Source organism: Podarcis muralis, chromosome 12 (genome assembly GCF_964188315.1).
Source record: "Podarcis muralis chromosome 12, rPodMur119.hap1.1, whole genome shotgun sequence".
Classification (NCBI taxonomy): Eukaryota; Metazoa; Chordata; class Lepidosauria; order Squamata; family Lacertidae; genus Podarcis; species Podarcis muralis.
The window spans coordinates 54,638,028-54,659,511 of record NC_135666.1 but is presented as its reverse complement, the minus strand read 5'-3'; the positions used below and the strand labels follow the sequence as shown (position 1 = coordinate 54,659,511).

Genomic DNA, 21,484 nt, shown 5'->3' with positions numbered 1-21,484 from the left:
TGTCATTCTACACTGCCTCTAATCTTCTCCCCAGGGTCTCTCTTTCTAAGGGCTCATCCACACTTCCACTCCCCCCCCCCCCCCCGGAAAACCTGCTCTTCAGCACTAAATCAATGTCAATAGAGTTTTTGAAGACTTGTGTGTGCTCTGATTCAGCAGTAAAGAGCAGGTTTTCCGGAGGAAAGTGGCAGGGCAAACAGAAAACCGCTTGGACCCATGCACCCTTCCTTCAGTCAGTTTGCCTTCACTCCCTCCCAGGATTTCCCAATCTACCACAGCCACCCGTATGTCAGGTTTTAATCCCAGCCAGACTGAAATTTGCTTTCCTCGCAGAAGATGGACAGCAAACAATTTAAGTTTCCTGTTTAAGTGAACACTCCAAGCCCCACCTTCCGCAAACTTAGCTAATCAGTGTTAGAGCCTTTATTGTCAGAAGTGCATCAGGATAAGCCAAATCTGGCACCTTAAAGCATACTTCCTGCCAAATCCGAGGCAAAAAAGGTAAAGAGAAAAGTTTGCTAATAACTTGCTTGTCAGCTGCTTTAAGAGCTGGCCAGGGTGGGGCTCCTGTTCACCATCTCTCACTCCCACTTCAAATGAAGAAAAAGGCTGCTGACCAAGGTTCTACAGATATAAAATCAAGCTTCTTGTGATCAACTGGATTTTTTGTTTTAAATTGTCAGTATTAATCGGCAAAGAGCATCAAGCTTGAATGGCAGCCTTACAAGAAGAAAGCACTTGCTCTAAGAACAGCTGTCTTACACTTTACAGCCAGAGCAGAGATACCCAGGGGAATGCTCTCAACTGAACAGGTCTGATTGCTTTGTTGCTATGATAGCTTTGCAACCATTACTTTTGCTTTTACCAAAACTATGCACTAATGCCTTGTTGCCATAGGAACAGATTGGCCTGCAGCTGTGTTTTGCCTGTGCATTTGCGACATCTAGGAATGTTTCACTTGGTGCAGTTAGAAGCAGGTAAACATTAACTAGTTAGTGTGTGCCCACTAGTCTATGTACCAAATTTGCGTATGTCTGTCGCCTTGCCTAATTTATTCTCGGCGGAATATTTTGCGCCTTACCTTTGCAGCCGCAGGGGCTAGAAACCTGGTTTCTATAAAATAGAAAAATGCTGAGATTTTCAGGGTGCTGAATTCTTCAGACAGTGCCCAGTTCTGTGCTAGTTCATGTAATCTACACAACACTGGGCAGAACCATGCCAAATGACTCCTTACCTTCTTGATAGTTGTGAGCCCCATCCGGCAATGCTAGGAAAGGCAAGTATTTCCATTCCTCTGGCAAACTGTGACTGTCGTGGCCTTCTCCTGGGATTAGGGGAGGGTAGGAGAACTCAACCTGCAAACAGGCATGTTATGTTCAGTGAATTGCTACATGGGAAGAGAAGACTGACCCACCAAACCCAGCAGCCAGTAACCTGATATCTAAGTGAAAAATGGGTAAGCAACCCCTTTGTGCTTCTTTTCCCTAAAACAAATCATTGTTCCCATCAATCCAGTCAACGTGAAAAACAAACGAGCGTGAAAGTGTAAGACATTAGGGATGATGGGGGATAATGGATACCACCACATTGGGCATCCCTTCTCTAAGGAAAATTGTAAGCATGAATGTGCTTTGCATCAATATGTAAAACAAACCATCTGACAATCCTCCATAAACCTTTGCTTATTGTACATATCCCTCTCTAGAGATTGCCAGCTAATGAAGCGCTCACAACAACTTCAAACTTGTTGAAAGCTAGAACATAGGAACATCTATAAAATGCACAGAATGAAATTCAGTGATAGCAAAACAAAACAGCAGTATTACTGAAGAGATCAAATTCATTAAGACACATTACAGCATATATTAAATGGCAAATATTGTGCAAATGCAGTTCATTTCTCAAAATAGCAAGGGGGGATCCTCCCACGGTGTTGCCCTTCGTACTCACTAATGGAACGTTTTAGATTGTGAATTTTAATTCCTAAGAGCAGAAGTGGGGTTGAAATACAGATCATCTCCTTCCACTCCGCCTTAAAAAAGCAAAATCCTCCAAAAGGTGGTGAAGTAGTTTAATATTTTTAAGTAAGACCAATTTAGGGAATTATTGCCATGTTAAGGTGTGGTCAAAGTCCAAGTTCTGTCAGGCTCTTACACACACAAAATAACATGACACTGAAATTAATGAACCAGACTCTGCGTGCAAAAAACTCTTGTCTGTTCAACAGACCCCGCTAAGAAGGTCCACAAGATGTAAGCTGACTATGCTCTTCCCAAAATCCTTTCCTGTTTGTTGCCTCTAAATTCCACCTAAAATTTCATAAAGATAATAGCTTTGTCATTCTTTTAAAAATGAACCTCAGTACACAAAAAGTAACTTTTTTATTGACTAAAATAACACAAGAACTATATTTTATTTTTTAAACCACAGAGTAATGCAAGTATAGAACAGCCCTGTTTTCAGGAAATCTAATTTGGGAAAATAAATGGGTTCAAGGTGAAAAGCCCTAGCTCTTTGCAGAATCATCACTCAATGATAATAGCTTCAATACAAAAATCTCATCAAGGAATGCAAATTCAGCTAATATAAGATTCTACCACAGATCTCCCTAATCCAATTTCAAAAGCAGATGACCTCTTTCTTCCTTATGGGATATTCACAAAAGGCAGTTATCCGAATGGGAAACATCAGTGTCACAAGGTAAGCATCGGAGCAGAAATTATGACACTTCACTCTAATTGGAGCAATTTGCCAGTCATCGGGTAAGAACTTTATTCCATGTTGTGTCAGGAACAAATTTCTAATTCATAGCAGGGACAGTAACCCATGGAATACAGAACTCAAGAATGCCCCAGAAATGACTGAAGCCTATTTATATGACCATTTTTCTGAATCAAACTGAAGGCACAGTTTGTTGTGAGCATGCCCAGTTTTTTTGCTTAACTTTTGAGGTTTTTCTTTGTACAAATGGGTACACAGAAGAGAGACTTCTTAATACTTCTGCTGCTGTTTAAAAAGGTTTCTTATTTTTACTTATCAGTTTGTTTTATTTTGGAATTACATAAGCCACCTTGTGTACTCTCCCCCCTCGCCCTGAAAAAAGATGAGATTTACAACAAGTGAAGTCTAGTGAGACGCCGGGCACTGTGGTCTAAACCACTGAGCCTCTTTGGTTTGCTGATCAGAAGGTCAGCAGTTCGAATCCCCGCAAAGGGGTGAGCTCCCGTTGCTTGGACCCAGTTCCTGCCAACCTAGCAGTTCGAAAGCACGTCAAAGTGCAAGTAGATAAATAGGTACTACTCCAGCGGGAAGGTAATCAGCATTTCCATGTGCTGCTCTGGTTTCGGTGTTCCGTTGTGCCAGAAGCGGCTTAGTCATGCTGGCCACATGACCCGGAAAAACTGTCTGCGGACAAACGCCGGCTCCCTTGGTCTGTAAAGCGAGATGATCACCACAACCCCAGATTCGTCTGCAACTGGACTTAACTGTCAGGGGTCCTTTAGCTTTTTTAAAAAGTGAAGTCTATTATGGCTTATTTACACATTATGCTTATTTTGAAACGATGAGGAAGAAAGATTATAATTTCATAAACCCTGTTCACCAGCTCTGCAGGACAGTTTCAATTTATACTCCTTCTTATAATGAATTTGGTGCCTTATGCAATGCTAGCTCTAGCTACGGCTAATTATCACAAATGACGAGGCACCCACAGGCCAAAAAGGTGCTCAACCAATTGCAGAATCAAGCTTGTAGCTGAACATGAGTTCAAACTGGAGCTTTGACAAACAATATATTGTATATTTTTGTTCTCAAGGAATGTTGCCCAAAATTGCTTATAAAACAAGTAACCTTTACATCTTTAGGGAAATTGTGTGATTGAGCAGAAAAAGGGAAAACATTAAACAATGTGTGTTAAGAATTATGGCAAACATATTATAGTAACCCAACCTCCAAGTTCCTAACACATATGGGAAAATAGTTGCCACAAACCAGTTACAGAGCAGAAATATAATTGGTCTTATAAGTGTGAGGAAGCAAGACAGCTAATGATAGTTCAATTACCCGTGAGTTAAAAGGCTACTTTAGACACACCCAAGGTATACCCTGTGGGATTTCTCGCTTTTTGAAAAACAGTGTGTATAACAAACAGCATTTGATATTCCTTTCAGTTTCAAAGAATTGTTTGTCCTGTGGCAGAAGGGCTGCTATTTGGGAAATATAAACATAAAGCACCACCGGTATATAGTTCTTTGGAATGATAGAATTGTAGATCTGCAAGGGACCCTGTGGATCATCTAGTCCAACCCCCTGGAATGCAATAATATGCAGCTGCCCCATACAAGGATTGAACCTGCAACCTTGGCATCATCAGCACCACACTCTAACCAACTGAGCTATCCAGGACTCAGGAAGGGAAAGCTATCAAAAAGGTAATAACCTATGTATTGGATGGGAAAGGGCAGTATAATTTAATCAGTAACAAATGGTCCCTCTGAAAGGCAACCATCATGTGACTTATCATGCCAAACATCAGTTTCTGGCTCAGCTGCCTTCCTAGAAAAAGTATTGGAACAGGACTGAAGAAAGGAAGTGCACTCTAACTTCTGCCGTCAGCTAGGGGCTCTGAGGCCACGGGAAGCTCACCGACCCAATGCCTCTCAGGAATCAGGCAAGAAGGACGCCAACTTGCTCCATCCATTAGCCACAGAAGGAACACTAGCAGGAAGATCACTTTTCTTCTCTTTCATGCCTGAAAGACCACTTAGCTGCAGCTGTCTGTTATCCTGGGAGTGCAGATACGTGGGGGGAAAGGACTCTCTGTCCCCATCCATCAGTCAAAGGAACAAGAGCCCATCACTATTCGAGCAATACCAGCACTAAGGGACAATCAGCTCGCCCAAACAGGATATACATGCTCTCTTATATGTAGATCACTGCCTTGTTTTGGTCTTGATGAACCGATCTCTCTTCTGCCCCTTTTCTCTCTACTCCCTTTTCCTTATGGGCCTTGTCCTTTTTAGTTTGTAAGCCTAAAGGAAAGGCCTGTCTCCTTTTCTCCTTCTATTCTGTGTGCTGCTTTGAGAGACAATAACTGCCTGGAAAGTTACAATCTGTGTCACGGGCGGGAAAAGGCAGCAGAATTTAATAATTAGTACCAAGAAAGGCTGATCGCCAAAGAATTGATGCTTTTGAATTATGGTGCTGGAGGAGACTCTTGAGAGTCCCATGGATTGCAAGAAGATCAAACCTCTCCATTCTGAAGGAAATCAGCCCTGAGTGCTCACTGGAAGGACAGATCGTGAAGCTGAGGCTCCAATACTTTGGCCACCTCATGAGAAGAGAAGACTCCCTGGAAAAGACCCTGATGTGGGGAAAGATGGAGGGCACAAAGAGAAGGGGACAACAGAGGACGAGATGGTTGGACAGTGTTCTGCAAGCTACAAACATGAGTCTGACCAAATTGCGGGAGGCAGTGGAAGACAGGAGTGCCTGGTGTGCTCTGGTCCATGAGGTCACGAAGAGTCGGACATGACTAAACAACTAAACAACAACAAACAAATCTGAAAGGCAACCATCGCTTGGCTGGCTGCATCAAACAGTTAGGTGCTGGGGTCAGTTTCTGAGAACTGCCTTCTTAGACACAGTACAGGGGTCTCCACTGAGTAACAAACAGTGTTCACAGAACAGAATCATTGTATTGTATAGCTGGAAGGGATCATCTGACCTAGACCAACCCCTTGCCATGCAGGAATCTCAGTTCAAAGCATACATGACAGATGGCCGTCCAACCTCTGCTTAAACACCTCCAAGGGAGTCTGTTCCATGGCTGAACAACTCTTACTGTTGAAGCAGGAGGGAGAAAACTCGTTTCCCAAGAAATGTCTATAAAACATGATCAAACTGTGCCAACTTTCGTCAGTCAATTAAGTGCCCACCAGGAAGAATGTTACACAAGTCTGAGTGAACTTAACATAAGAATACACAAAAGGAATGTAGCAACTGAATTACCGTATTTTTTGCTCTATAAGTCTCACTTTTTCCCTCCCAAAAAGTAAGGGGAAATGTGTGTGCGTCTTATGGAGCGAATGCAGGCTGCCCAGCTATCCCAGAAGCCAGAACAGCAAGAGGGATTGCTGCTTTCACTGCGCAGCGATCCCTCTTGCTGTTCTGGATTCTGAGATTCAGAATATATTTTTTCTTGTTTTCCTCCTCCAAAAACTAGGTGCCTCTTGTGGTCTGGTGCGTCTTATAGAGCGAAAAATACGGTAATACACACACACAAAGAATCTGCCATCCTGTGACCAAATCCCAGGCAAGTTTACCCATAAACAACTCCCACTGAGTTCAGTAGTGAATTTTACTCCCTAGTCAATGTGCTCAGGACTATGAAGTTTAGCAGCATGTTTTTCACAATACATTTTCTGTCTTTGTCCATTCATAATCATTATTTTGCATTTAAAACACCTAAGTTGCCAGATACCTTTACCTGATAATACTCACAACTTGTTCTGCTACTTCTCTTCAGATCTACCTGAAATTTGGCACCTTCTGCTAAACATACAACCTTTTGAGTCTGAAACCTGAGTAAATGTTCCCGTGTATAAGTGGGGCATATTAACTACAAATCGAGTCGTTCCTTCTTTACAAACTAAGTTCCGTTGATGCCAGACAAAGTAATCACAGCCTCACCCACAAAGCACAATATATTATTTAAACAAGGTCAAACAAAAAATGACAGTCATAAAGCATGGGGAAAAAACAGCCTTAAATCACACATACACATATTTATTACACTTAAGTTCTATACATGTCTACCTTGAGGGAAGCTCTCTTGAATTCAAAGCACTTATTTCCAAGGTATAGGATCTTAGCCATAGAAATGTGCTTCATCATAAAAGGCCATACCTGAGTCTCACAGTATGTCACAAATGTATTGCAGCTCAAGAAATGTACTTTTTTATTTGCAGGTTAAATATTGCAAGTTAACCAATGGGGGCGGGGGGGACAATAAAATATTCTATGACTGAAAAGAAGAAGCCTCTGCAGTAACTCTTCACCTGATGCCACGCTGAATTAGTATCACACTCTTTCACTTGCTACTCAGGTTTTATGGCCACTTTTAGGTGCAAAAAAATATATTGTTTTAAGTTTTTCATGTGTGCTAAAACTCAGTCTAAGTTTCTTTTAAAAAACCCAAAACCGTTTAACCACATCAGTTAACAAACATGGATACATATGCGATAATGTTACTGTTTTCGTTAAATATTATTTTTCTCCTTCCAATAAAGTACAGCAGAAAAGTTGTCCAAATATAAACAGTTAACTTATTAAACCTCACAATAATTTCATAATTATCTATGTATTTCTAATAGTATAACCAAATCGGTAATTTTTGATATAACTGTAAAAACTACTCTGAAAATTTATTATTCCAAAGATGAAACCTTCATCTGGTTGTAAATATTAAGATTATACCAGCAAGAATGAATCTTTCTGTAAAAAAAGAGATTTAAATCAAGTCTTACTGACTAGTGATTTAAATCAAGTATTACTGACTAGTGATTTAAATCGTAATTTAAATCGATATCATTTATATCAAATCCACCCTGGTCAAAGCTCATCTTGTCTAACTTCAGCAACAGAAAGGGCTCTGTGACAGGAGAGCATGCTTTCAAGAGCATTCATTTCAGATGGCAACCCCTTTAAAGTCCCTTTCACTGCCCCATTCCCTTATTGAATGCCTTCCACAAGCAAGTACAAAGATAATTCTGCCGGCATATGTGTCTAACGCCACAGAGGTGAGCCCAGACCTCATTTTACTTGCCTCCATGCACAGGACTGCATGGCGAGTCCTATAGCTAGTAAGTATGTTTAGGATTATTTCACAGAATGATAGAATTGTAAATTTGGAAGGGGCCTTGAAGCCCATCTAATCCAACTCCCTGCAATGCAAGAATCTTTCGCCCAATGTGGGACCTGAACTTGCAACCCTGAGATGAAGAATCTCATGCTCTGTTACAGACTGATGGTAGCTATCCTTCCTCAAACAAGTAAACTAAAATCTGCACTCCACCGCCAACAAGGAGCATTCACTGAAAGGTTGGAGCTGATCGCTCTACTGTTTCGTTCCCTGTAATCAAAGTATTGCAGGATGGTCGTTGTTGTTGTTGTTATTTATTTCTTTTATTATTTGTTCAATTTGCATACTGCCCTTCATCCCATGATCTCAGGACGCTTCGCAGCATAAAAATGCAAAGTCGAATCAAATCAAGGATGCTGCTGTAATGCACATTTCCCTTTTGAGGCTGTGTTACATGCAAGCAGGTGTCAACAGGACCAGCCTGGGAGAACAACAAAAACCCTCCTCTTTGAGGGTTTTTGCGTTGGAGGTGTTGTTATGTGTGGGGTTTTTTTGTGGGGTGGGGGGGACCATCAAGCGGTGTGCAAATTATTCACAAAATAAATAAATAGGCCGAGCGGTTTTTAAAAAACAAAAACCTCGCCTTGCCCAAGGCGAAAAGGCACCTCCACAACTGTTCTCCTTCTGGCTGATAATTGGTGGTTGGAGCCCGCCCAGCAGGGCGGCTGTGGGCAGGATCCGTGCACTGCAAGGGGTCGGTCTAGATGAGCCCCGGGATCCCCTTCCAAGTCTACGCTTCTGACGCGTGAAAGGGGGGAACCTCGAGGGACGAGGCTTAATGGACGGAGAGGGAAGAGGAGAAGGAAGAAGGAGACGCCTCCTCACCTGGCAGCCCTTCTTGTGGTGGAAGCCGACCACCGCGATGTGCAGCACGGGCCCCCTGGAGCCGCGGGGGTGCAGGTCGCCCTTGGAGCTGCCCCTTCGCTCCATGAAGGAGCCCGGGAGCAGCGCCGCCGCCGCCGCCGGAGGAGGAGGAGGTTGTTTACCGGCGGGCTACGGGCGCCGCTTCCTTCCGCGGCCGGCCTCCCCAGCCCGCCGGCGCCCGTCCTCTGAGCATGCTCCCTGGCCGCCGAGCACGCCCCGTAGCGGCCGCCGAGGAAGCCAAACGCCGGGCCCCGCGGAGGGGAGAGCGGGCCCTGCTGCCGGCGAGGCCTCAATGGCGCGCGGGAGCCGCGGCCGCCTCACGGGCGCGAGAGGCCGGAGCAGGAGGAGGAGGAAGAGGCGGCGGCTGCTGCTGCGGGGAGCCGAAGGGAAGCTGCCCAAACAGGGCGGCCGCCTTCCCCGGTTACCTCAGGATGGTTCCTCCTGGCAACCGGCGGCCAGGGCTCTGTTCTTAAAGGTGCAGCCCGCCGGAGAATGCCAGACCCCCCCCAAACCTCGGGGGAGCCCAGTGTAGTCCCAGAGGAAAGAGAGAGAATGAATGGATCTTTATTTGCAAAACAACAATACAATATACAAATAACAGAAATAAAAGGTCGATTATATAAGGACTTTAGGGTCATGAATCAGCAGTCAAATAGTGGACCTTATTTTGATTGCTCCGGCTAAAAACCTTGCAACCTTTGCTGTCATCTGCTCATCCTGATCTGCCAAGAGAAAGGACACTGGGGCAGTGGTTGGGCGAACCAGAATGGACAATAAAAGAGGGGCAATAACCTCATTCCTCAAGTCTTTATAAAGAGTGCAAGCCAGAAGGGCATGCGCCACCGATTCGGTACTGCCATCTCCACAGGGACATAAGCGTTTTTCGTGTGGAATCTGTTGGAACCGTCCCTCTAGTACAGCCGAGGGCAATACATTCAATCTTGCGAGAGTAAAAGCATGTCTATATTCTAGAATTGCTAGGTTACGCAGATAGGGTGCCAGATGGACAAAATGGGAAGGTGGAAAATAGTCATACCATGGACAAAATTTCCTTATTGTGGCCAAGTTGTTCTGACGCTCGACATCATTTAGGCGCAGACAAATTAGACTGTTTGCTTGAAGTAGCTCCAGAGGCTTGCGCATTTCTTTCTCTATCACGTTTGTACATTGCCTTTTTTTCTGCCAAGGGGCGCTCGTGGTTCTCCCCCTCCCCATGTTGTTGCCCTCACAGCAACAACCCTGCATAGGTTACAGGGCCCTGGAGCAGCCACAAAATTTCCCATGAAGGGGCCAGGCTTTCTTTTTTCCTTCTTTTTTAATAATTTTATTTGGTTTTACAAAATCACACAATTAACGTTCTTGAAAACATTGCAAATAAAACAAGATTCTTTTGAATCTTAGGACTTCCCTCCTTCCCTCCATTTCGGTGCCAGGGCCATGCACGTTGCATGGCACCCACGCCCCGGGGACCCACAGTCGCAGGGCCAAGCTGGCACTCCTGAAACCCTGCAAGGAAGTTTAGGCTGAGCCCAGGGTCACCCAGGGAGCTTCATGGCTGAGTGGGGACTCAGTCTGAACCACTATGCCACACTGGCCAATATCGTCATCTTAATTGAATGCTGCCTGTCCATAGTGCACAAAGCAGCTTGCAAAACAGGAAGATTTACCACAACGGCCAAAGTTATGGGTATCACGTGGCAGGACAGAGCCTCGGAAAAAGTCCCTCCCAAGTCCACATTCCCAGCATGTTCGCAGTCCTGTCTCAGCAACATCTATGCTGGCTTGGTCATATCCACAGAATGAACATGTGGACATGTTCATAGGAAAATGTCCACATGTTCCTATTGGAGAGCTGGCTGACCAACTCTGCATTACAAAGATGTCTGCAAACATGACATGAAGGCTGGCAACATCATCCCTGTCATGTGGGAATCCCTGAAGGCAGCCCTGCACAGGGAAGTTTTTAATGTTTTTTTGTTTTGCTGTGTTTGATGTTTTAATTTGCTAGAAGCTACGCAGAATGGCTGGGGCAACCCAGTTGGATGGGCGGCATATAAAAAATATTATTATTACTACATACTACCACTACTACTACTACTACTACTACTACTACTATAGACAACTGCAGTGCCTTTGTGGGTTCTCTCGCCACATACACAATCAAGAGGTTGCGGTGGTTAGGAGGCTGGGCTTGTGCTTTGCTTTCTATCATTTGCCTCCCTTCAATTAAGTTAACTGATTCTCTTTCCTCTCTCAGTGGATAAATTTGGTGGGTGGGGACCATTAAGTGTATGGTTATAGCACAGACCAGGGCACAAGTCTGGAACATGTGACTTCTGGCCAATGAAAATCAGCACACTTGTTTAATGCTACATTAAAAGGTAGCCCCTATAACTGGCATAGAAAGAAAGTGGCTTGAAGAAGCCAGTTGTATGATACTGCTTACAAGGCACGCATTATTACATAGAGCACTAGAAAACTTGTCCACTTTGGTACTATGGATTAAAAGCTGTCAATTTACCAGCAACATAGGTATATCTGGGGGATATGTACCAGCATTAGTTAGTACCCATAGTAAAAAAATAAGAACCAGACAAGAGCTCATTTACACTAGTTGTAGTGTCATCACCCTAGCGCAGGATTTCCCAACTTGGGTCTCCAGATGTTTTTGGACTACAATTCCCATAATGCCTGGTCCTGCTAGCTAGGGATGGTGGGCATTGTAGTTCAAAAACAGCTGGAGACCCAAGTTTGGGAAAGCCTGCTGTAGCGCATATGACAATATATACACATACATTCTTTGGCCTGATTGCTCGACCTGCAGCAGTCTTCTAAGTGTGGAAGTGGGGAGCAGGCAAGAATGCAGGCTTGACCCTGACTATAAATCATACATAGCAAAGCCTGTGGCCTTTTAGCTTGTTTGGGAAACCTCTCATTGCAAATGCTATTTGTTGTATTTGAAAGGGCAGGTACAGGAATTGGGTGGGTACTGAATGCTTTACTAATCTCCAAGGTTAGAACACAAAACAACGGGCTAAAATCCATCTTTTTGACATGCTGCACTTTTAAAAAACGGGTGGATAACGCAACCCATATTTTAGAGGGATGCAACCCTTGGAGCATTTTCAGAACTCCGGCCTTTCGAGTCCTCCTTCGGCCAAAATCCAAGCGCCCGAGATTTTCCATACCAGGGTCCAATCTAGGAACAGGTGGGCGAAAAGATACCCTTGAGCATGCACAGAGTGCCTTCTCCTTTACCACTCACAGCCCGCCTTTAGGTCTTTGGAGGCTATAAAAAGAGTCCCAGGAGATGCGTTTCGGATTTAAAGCATGGCACGCTTTAAAAAATGAAACAAACCAGACTAGGGCTTAGCTTTTAAAGTTAGCGCTCGGTCGTCACGTGCCCCTCGGCCTCGGCTTGCGCTGGGACTCCTTTCCGAGGGCTTTCCTAGTTCGATTGCTCTCTTATCGATTCGCTGAGTCTGTTCAAGCTAGAACAGTCGGCTCTGTTAAGAGTGGCCGGGGACGCAAGAGCCCGCCTCCCCCGGCATTTATTTATTTATTTTTTAAACCAGTGAGCAATAAGAGGACGGCGAACTCGATTAGTCAGGCCTCGCGGCAAGATGGCGGCCAACGCGACTACCAACCCGTCTCAGCTTCTGCCTCTTGGTAAATGAATGGCGGGTGCTCGTCCCTGAGCGGTGTAGCCGGGGGAGAGGGATGAAGAGTGGGGAGGGGAAATGGGGTAGGGTGGGGAAAGAGGGTTGAAATGGTTGGGGCAGGGTGGCGGAGGGGAAGTGGGGGGAGGGAGAGGGGGGAAATGAGGTGGGAAAAGGGAGAAAAGAGTTGGGGCAGGGTGGGGGAGGGGAAATGGGGTGGGGTGAGGGAGAGGGCTGGAAATGGGGTGGGGGAGAGGGGGAAATGAGGTGGGGGAGAGGGGGGAAATGGAGTGGGCTGAGGGAGGGGGAAATGGGGTGGGGGAGAGGGGGGAAATGGAGTGGGCTGAGGGAGGGGGAAATGGGGTGGGGGAGAGGGGGGAAATGGGGTGGGGGAGAGGGGGGAAATGGAGTGGGCTGAGGGAGGGGGAAATGGGGTGGGGGAGAGGGGGGAAATGGGGTGGGCTGAGGGAGGGGGAAATGGGGTGGGGGAGAGGGGGGAAATGGAGTGGGCTGAGGGAGGGGGAAATGGGGTGGGGGAGAGGGGGGAAATGGGGTGGGGGAGAGGGGGGAAATGGAGTGGGCTGAGGGAGGGGGAAATGGGGTGGGGGAGAGGGGGGAAATGGAGTGGGGAAGAGGGGTGGGATGGGATGGGGAAGAGAGGGGGGATGAGGGAGATGAGAGAAGGTGTGGGGGGCAAGTGCAGCATTTGTACGTGTGGCATCATGGCCACATACCTGGGGCAAAGTTACACGCATGGAGAGGAGGGTTCTTTCCCTCTCATGGCACCAGAACTCATGGGCATCCAATGAAACCGAATGTTGGAAGATTCGGGATGGATAAAAGGAAGCGTTTCTCCACGCAGCGCAGTTAGTTCAACTGTGGAACTTGCTTCCGCAGGAGGCAGCGATGGCCCACAACTTGAACGGCTTCTAAAGGGGATTGGACAGATTCGCGGAGGATAATAAGCCTAGCAAAGGCTACTAAGTGCAATGGCTGTGCTTTGTCTCCACGGTTGCAGCCAACAATGCTCCTGAATGCTAATTGCTGAAAAGCAAGGAAAGGTTCAGAACTGAAATCACATTAAAATTTGAGGCTCTAGCAATCCTTTTATTTTGTATATGATTATAATCAGCTCCCAACTGCATCTTTTGAGCTTTGGGATTATTTAATTGACCCACTGGATTTATTTAATGATGCAATATGCTAGTGTCCCTTGCTACTAAGAATGCTTTTAGTTTTGGATACAGACTGTTTTGTAAATGAAGCATGTTTAAAATCATTGGTAACTGAAAACACATCTTGAAGAAAGAGACAGTGCTCATACATTTGTACATACATTAGTAACTGCTAATTAAATGCTTTTTCTGTTTAACAGAGCTGGTGGACAAGTGCATAGGCTCACGAATTCACATCGTGATGAAAAGTGATAAAGAAATTGTTGGCACACTCCTAGGATTTGATGACTTTGTCAGTATCCTTTACAGGAAATAATGTGGAAGCTTTTGACAGTTTGCTTTTTGGGTTGTGTGTGTGGGTTGTTGGGGTTTTTTTGGCCAGCAGCTGTTTAATGTTCCCCTGGAAAGGGAGTTGTCCTGGTGTTTTGAATTGGATAAAACTATATCTGCATTTAGGTTCGTACATTTGGTGGTTTGCACTGCAACTGTGCAAGTTCATTTGCAGCCACTGGGCTTCTGCAAATACTGTGTCTGCAGTACTGACAGATGGTGACTGTACATAATGGATGGGGTATTATATCCTCATCCTGCAGATTCTGCTGGATAATATCACCCCTCACAATTGGCCATGCTGAATGGGACTGATGGGAATTGGAGTCCAACAAGATCACATGTTCCCTACCCCTGTTGTACATCATTCTTCCAGGCTGCAAGCCTAGCACCTGTTGTACATGCTCTGAGGCACTTGTGTGACAGCCATGTATTATATGAACAGGACCTACACCTTGATAATATATAAACACTGTTAGTTATCTTGGATATCTCATCTAATGAATGCAGGGGGAAATGTGAATCACTACTTTTGTAGTAACTATTTCCTTGACATCAGGCTTCAGACATGGTATTGGAAGATGTTACAGAATTGTAAGTATGGCTGCTTCTGGCTTTCAATCTCAGCACATCTTGTACCAACAGTTGTCTTTACTTTGACTCACTCTTCAGAACTCGCTCTCTTGACCTCTCCCACACTTGGACGTAGGCTGACAATATTAGCTACTTTTGTGAGGCATGCTGTAATACTGTTCACCAGTTTTCAGAAAAAGCAGAGTGTAATTCCCCTAAGGTGAGAGTGGAGCATTATATTAGTGGTACGAGGCACCAGCTGGGAAACCCCCAAGGCTCAGAGCCCAGAAATTGGTAGTGGGACTACAGTAAGGGCTCAGAGGGAAAAGAGGGAGCAGACTGGGAGGAGGTGGTTTGGAAGTTGAAGAGGTAACAGGGTTTAGTGAGCAGGAAGAGCCTGTGGTAGAGAGCAGTCCAGAATCGGGGCTGGAGAGGAGGGGGGCCAAGAAGCAGATGAGGTGGACCTCTGAAGAAGCCAGGGGGTCTCTCCCTCCTATTGTGACCTGCTCCCCTCCCCCCGGTCTCCCAGGACCAAAGAAGTATAAAGAGGGTGGAGCAGAGGCAGACACATCAATGGAGACTCAGATTGCTTGGGAAGGACCCAGGGGAGGTGGAGACTTAGGCAGCTGTGGGAAGGCAGGGACCTTCAGTCCTCACAACTGCCTCATTGAGGCAAGATCTACTGGGAAGAGTTGCTGTGTTCACTAGGCTTGGCCTCCTGAGCTGTTTGTTTCTTTGAATGAAGAGTTAACTTCATTGATGCTGTGTGAGTTATTATCCTGCTCTTGGCACCTGCCCCCTGACACTGGGGTGCTCCTTTCTAAAAATCCCCAGTCTACTGTGGCAGCATCTTTCAGAGGTACTCATTCCTTACTTTTCGCGTTAGCTATTGTATAAGGGTATAATTGCAACAACTTCCCTTCCCATGCTATTCTAGGAAAGTACCAATTGCAGAACAATGTAGGTAGGATTGCTGCAATTATTTATCTCACCAGTTTTCCCCTTCAGGGACATTTGGGTGACTCTGGCGTGGAGAGTAGCAGTCTCTTATCGGATAATTAAGACTTGAATGAAAAATAGGTAGCTAGTTTTCATCAAAGTTTCTAGTTTTGTATCCTTTTTTCTGTTTATCTTGTTTTCAACAGTGAGATCACACCTGAAGGACGAAGAATTACAAAGCTAGACCAGATTTTGCTAAATGGAAATAACATAACAATGGTAAGTAATTGTTCTTACATTTCTGCCCCTAGTTAATTCCTGTTAACTAGGCCAAACTGTAGTTAACTGTGGAAGCTTGGTTAATTCAGAAACTTGTCAGAAACTGAAGCAGAATCCAATAAAATGCCAAAAAATTGAAGTGGTATCCTAAAAAAGAACTGAGATGTTGCATGTTCTGAGTCAGGGAGGTGGAGATATGGCCTATTTTGGGTGGGGGTCTCAATAAATGTAAAACAAAGGAATATAAGCAATTCTAATGTAATTTATTTACAGACACACATGTGTATATAATCTTTTTTGAGCTGAAAAATTCAAGGTGTCTTATACAATGGCCTGCTTCACACAACATGCTAAGCCTAACCCTGACTTGGTGAGAACGTGTGTGTGGGGGGTGTCCCCAGAGGCAAGCTCACAGCTGCCTTGCTGCTCCTTCATCCTTTTTGCTGCCAAGATTTGGTCTAGATTACCATCTGCACCAGAGCTTGCGGCTAAGTTCTCTCCCCAGTAACTGTGAGCTTGTTTGGCTTAGTGTGTTTTATGAGCCAGACTGCAAATGGTGGGAGGAATCTTGTTAATGCTTCTTCTGCTACACTACCTGAGATGGGTAGTCAGAGTGGCTCTGCCAGACAGGCCAACAGAACTGACCTTGCTGGGCATGTTTCTGTAGCTCCATCCTTGAGAGAGGGTAGAATGGTTGTACATAACTTTTCTAGATGAAATGCTTATGTTCTTCATCTTCTCATGTGAACTTTCTTTTCAGCTGGTTCCCGGAGGAGAAGGACCAGAAGTGTAAATAAAGTCATATGCTATCATTGAAGACTTCCTGTTAAAGCTTGTGTAGGAATATATTGATGAAACCTGATGCGTTTTTTATTTTTTATTTTTTACATTTCTATAAAGGCAAATTTCCATTTCAGGAAAAAGGCATCGTTAACAAAGACTTTGTAAGTTAAAATCATGACTTTGTTGTAAAGGCAAAATTAACTTGCTGTTCAGAGCAAGGCAATAAAGAGGGTTTTTTAAAAAAGCACACCATATTGAACACAGTTGTTGTTTTTGTAACTGGCATTTTAGATGTCATAAAACCAGGAATTTTGAATGGTTCTGGGTCAGGCTGCTTAGAGCAGGTTATGAGCCGGTTATAAATATTTATTACTTTTTATCTATATCATACATGAGCTGGTTACGCTGTGGTTCATAATGTGTGGGAGAATTGTTTTCTCATGCATTCCTTCCTCGTCCCCACAGCCTAGAGTTTTAGGCTGTGATAGCAAATATCTTGCTAAAATACCTTGTGATTTTATTTCCTTTAGATGAAAACAAATGTTAACTGCTCTGTAGGTTGAGATAAAAATAAGTAAAAGGAAGAGATTTCTATCGCCAAATTCTTATCATATTGTACCAATTGCTCAAATAAAGTATAGTGGACGCTTGGGTTGCGAACGTGATCCGTGCGGGATGCACGTTCGCAACCCACAGTGGCGTGTCTGTGCACACATGGGTTGTGATTCGGCGCTTCTGCGCATGCGCAAAGCGCAATTTAGCACTTCTGCACATGCACGACCACCGAAACTCGGAAGTAAACTGTTCCGGTACTTGCGGGTTTTGGCGGTCCGTAACCTGAAAAAATGCAACCTGAAGCGTCTGTAACCCGAGGTATGACTGTATATGGAAGGAAGAAAATGTACCTGTATCCTTTAAACAACAGACACCACAGTTAATTCCTATAATATTTAAAGCAATTCCAAACTGGTCTCATAGTACAATGTTATCATTATTCATAGAATTGCTGATTTAGAAGGCACCATGAGGGTCACCTAGTCCAACCCCCTTGCAGTGCAGGAATCTCTTGTCCAACATAGGGCTCAAACCCACGACCGTGAGATTTAGGAGTCTCATGCTCTACCCAGGGGTCAGCAAACTTTTTCAGCAGGGGGGCAGTCCACTGTATCTCAGACCTTGTGGGGGGCCGGATTATATTTTTTGGGGGAAACCCCAAACGAATTCCTATGCCCCACAAATAACCCAGAGATGCATTTTAAGTAAAAGGACACATTCTACTCAAGCACACTGATTCCCGGACTGTACGTGGGCCGGATTTAGAAGGCGATTGGGCCAGATCCAGCCCCCGGGTTTTAGTTTCCCTTCCCATGGATTGAAGCAAAATAAGCACAAAAAGCTTGGTCATATATGCTTACTCTGGATTTATTTATTTTTAAGTAGCTTTCCCCACAGAAACAATGCAAATATTTCCTCTTAAAAAATATTACTGCAGTCAGTATATGAGAGATTTTTTTTACAGTGTTTTAACAAAGCCAGCTTTCCATTCCTAAATGCATTTACTTGGAAATTGGTTTACTGACTACTCTGATCTTCAGATTTAATGCTAAAAATTTTTCCTTACAGTTGTGCTGCTCAGCTTACATTTCTAGTTAACCGGAGGGAATTGAGAAAGAAGCTTTGTCTGTAGACAGTTTGTGGCATTAGAAAATAATGATAAGAAAGGTGAAGTTACTATGCAGGATAACTAGAGTTTAGTTTTCTATAGAGACACAAACAATTAAACAGTTTTCAGACTTAAGAGCATTTTTTAAAAAATGCACTCAATGATGTTAGATCTTGCTGAATGAAATCTTGTCCTGCTTTAATTAAGCAAAAATTGCAAACTGAAGGAAGTTTATCCTACTTAGTGCCTTGAATTCTGTTCTCTATCTATAGACTTTGAAGCACACTAGGAGAAGGTTGCCTCTGTCAGTATAAGGGGACTTCTTTTCACTGCCCTTCTGGTGGCAACCCTCCATGTCCACTGAAAAGCCCTCCCAAAGATTGACCTCAAAGCATAGTGGGATGGAACAAGGAAGGAAAATTGGTGGGGGAAAACTCCTTTCCTGTATGTGAAAGTGCCTTCAGATCTAAGCTACATTGGTTTCCTAATGTATTCTTTCCACTGGTATCTTTTCCACTAGAGGGAGCCGATGGAAGTTAGCATTTTAACTGAACTACGGCGGCTTTAAAACAATGCTCTCGAGTCTGAACCATAAGAGAGTTCGTGGAAGAGAGAAAGTTTTGTCTTGCCCAAACTTGCATATAAATCCATTCATGCTTCTTCCCGTAATCTCCTGCTTATGCTTCTTAATTGCTTCATTAAAATATTTTCTTTGAAAATTCATACTTCTACTAAGTGCTTGTTTGTCATCTGTACTGACTGCATTAATGTTCACATTGTCATTTGATAGAAGCAAAGTAGGATGCTATAACTGAATTATTAACCCACCCACCCCCCCCAATTATAGGAAGTTGTTTAGTGGGAGCTACTTGAGTGAATATACAAAAGTAGAATATCATGGCCAAAAGACATGTGGCACATGTGCTAACGAATAGGCATGATGAGATGAATTCCATTCTTGCTACAATCCAGTGTATACATAAGGTAAAGGTAAAGGGACCCCTGACCATTAGGTCCAGTTGTGGCCGACTCTGGGGTTGCGGCGCTCATCCTGCTTTATTGGCCGAGGGAGCCGGCGTACAGCTTCCGGGTCATGTGGCCAGCATGACTAAGCCGCTTCTGGCAAACCAGAGCAGCGCACGGAAACACTGTTTACCTTCCTGCTGGAGTGGTACCTATTTATCTACTTGCACTTTGACATGCTTTTGAACTGCTAGGTTGGCAGGAGCAGGGACCGAGCAACTGGAGCTCACCCCGTTGCAGGAATTCGAACCGCCAACCTTCTGATTGGCAAGTCCTAGGCTCTGTGGTTTAACCCACAGACATACCTAGGAGTAAATTCCACTGAACTCAACAGGACTTACTTCTGAGCAGACATTCATACGACTGATGTGTCTGTAAGGATTTTCCAGAGCATCACATAAGGAATTGGTAACTGCAATCAACCTTAGCTTCATTTCTACAAATACTTTTGCACCTTATTCTTAGAGTATATTCAAATAAAGACCACATTTATCCAGAGCACGTGAACTTGTTAAAATGACTGGTGGTAAGCTTTTAGCCCTTCGACCTTAAAAAGTGACGAATGAAATATATGAAACCTGCATCTAACGCCAATCCAGCATAAAGCCAAAGCATTTTCAATACAATACTTGACAAATTCTTCGTCCCCAAAGATTGCCAGGCCAGCAACTGTGTCTCTCTCCTTAAATGCAATATATGTGCAGTACCACATGACAGGTTACCAGGCAACTGCACAAGCCCAGATGCACTGGGAGTTTCAAAGCAGCTGGTCAATTGCTTTCAACCAGTGGAAAAGTACAGACTCACATTTGAGCTTGAGCCTTTTTATCTAGTTCATGGCTGATTTCTCTCCTGCCCCCTGATTTCAGCCCTGACTCCAGTAGTAATTGCCCTTTCAGTGGGGGGTAATTTATTAGAATTCCAGCGACATCCTTAAAATATGCATTTTAAACTTTGAAGATCAGGGTGGCAAGTTATTTTTTGTTCAGTTTTGCATGATGCCACTAGGATAAAGATGATTAACTTTGCTTGTTCAATTGTTTCTCTTTGTTGCTTTGGTCAAAGGAATTGACTCCTTGGAAGCAGGTAGCAGATCTGCACACACACACACACACCCTGCATGCCTGGATAGCTCAGTTGGTTAGGGTGTGGGGCTGATAATGCCATGGTTGCAGGTTCGATTCCCATATGGGACAGTTGCATTTTTCTGCACAACGTGGGGCTCAAACCCACAGCCCTGAGATGTAGAGTCTCATGTTATACCTAGAAAGCCAGTAGGACATTTTTGGAAGGACAACATTACTTTTAGTACCCGTGAGATATTTTCTGGTACGTGTTTTAATCTACTGGCTTAGACTCTAGTTTTTTAACATGTTTATGCATTTATACTAGCATGCAAGTTTTATAGTTTTTGTGTGTTAATCTTTAAAGAATTCAGCCTTCCCTTAGTGCTCCTGGCTGACAATCCCTTAGCTTTCAAAAGCACGTAATTTAATCCATCTTAAATCCTATGTTAGGAGTGTCTTTCCCCATCCCACATACTCCTTGCCTCTTCTGTTTTTCTTCCTTTCAGACATTTGTTTTAATTATGCCCCAGCACTCGATTTCCCTCTCAGCAGCTGTCCAACTTTCCATGAGTATTACTTCAGCTTGAGTTACTGGAATGTTGTGACATCACAGCAGCTTAGCCAATGGTTTGAGAGAAGGACCAGCTGAAAAGGAACAGCCAATTTTTAGCTTGACACTTAATACCAGGCACGCCCAAACTCAGCCCTCGAGATGTTTTGGGACTACAACTCCCATCATCCCTAGCTAACAGGACCAGTGGTCAGGGATGATGGGAATTGTAGCCCCAAAACATCTGGAGGGCCAAGTTTGACCATGCCTGCCTTAGAGGGAATAACAACACAGCTGTATCTTATTGGTCCTCATGAATAAGTCAAGTGATGCCCATGCATGTGTGAATGATGTTCCAAAACGTTGCATAAAGAATTACTGCTAAGCTTATCTAAGTCACTTATTTGTGGTTAAATTGCTATGTATCAATAGGAGGTAAAAGTAAAGGGACCCCTGACCATTAAGTCCAGTCATGGCCGACTCTGGGGTTGCGGCGCTCATCTTGCTTTACTGGCCGAGGGAGCCAGCCTACAGCTTCCGGGTCATGTGGCCAGCATGACTAGGCTGCTTCTGGTGAACCAGAGCAGCGCAGGGAAACGCCGTATACCTTCCCGCTGGAGCGGTACCTATTTATCTACTTGTACTTTGACATGCTTTC

General features: G+C 44.3%; 2 protein-coding genes across 3 annotated transcripts in view; one reads left to right on the top strand and one right to left on the bottom strand.

The window, feature by feature from the left end:
• Positions 1-9,219, bottom strand: part of AVL9 (AVL9 cell migration associated) — a 35,686-nt gene extending 26,467 nt beyond the window's left edge. The window contains exons 1-2 of the mRNA XM_028750001.2: positions 8,747-9,219; positions 1,235-1,355 (exon numbers count right to left, since the gene is read on the bottom strand). Of these exons, the coding sequence (XP_028605834.2) occupies positions 1,235-1,355; positions 8,747-8,851 (226 nt within the window). The 5' untranslated portion in view covers positions 8,852-9,219. The remainder of the gene's footprint in view (positions 1-1,234; positions 1,356-8,746) is intronic.
• LSM5 (LSM5 homolog, U6 small nuclear RNA and mRNA degradation associated) lies at positions 674-18,909 on the top strand. 2 transcript variants are annotated; one of them, XM_077916506.1, is made up of 5 exons: positions 674-812; positions 13,820-13,915; positions 14,516-14,543; positions 15,668-15,740; positions 16,501-18,909. In XM_077916506.1, exons 2-5 carry the CDS (start codon positions 13,861-13,863, stop codon positions 16,531-16,533), a joined length of 189 nt encoding a protein of 62 aa, XP_077772632.1. In that variant the 5' UTR covers positions 674-812; positions 13,820-13,860; the 3' UTR covers positions 16,534-18,909. The 2 variants fall into 2 exon arrangements, with proteins under 2 accessions (XP_077772632.1, XP_028606743.1); XM_028750910.2 differs by lacking the exon at positions 674-812 and adding an exon at positions 12,344-12,454.
• The last annotated feature ends 2,575 nt before the right edge of the window (positions 18,910-21,484 follow it).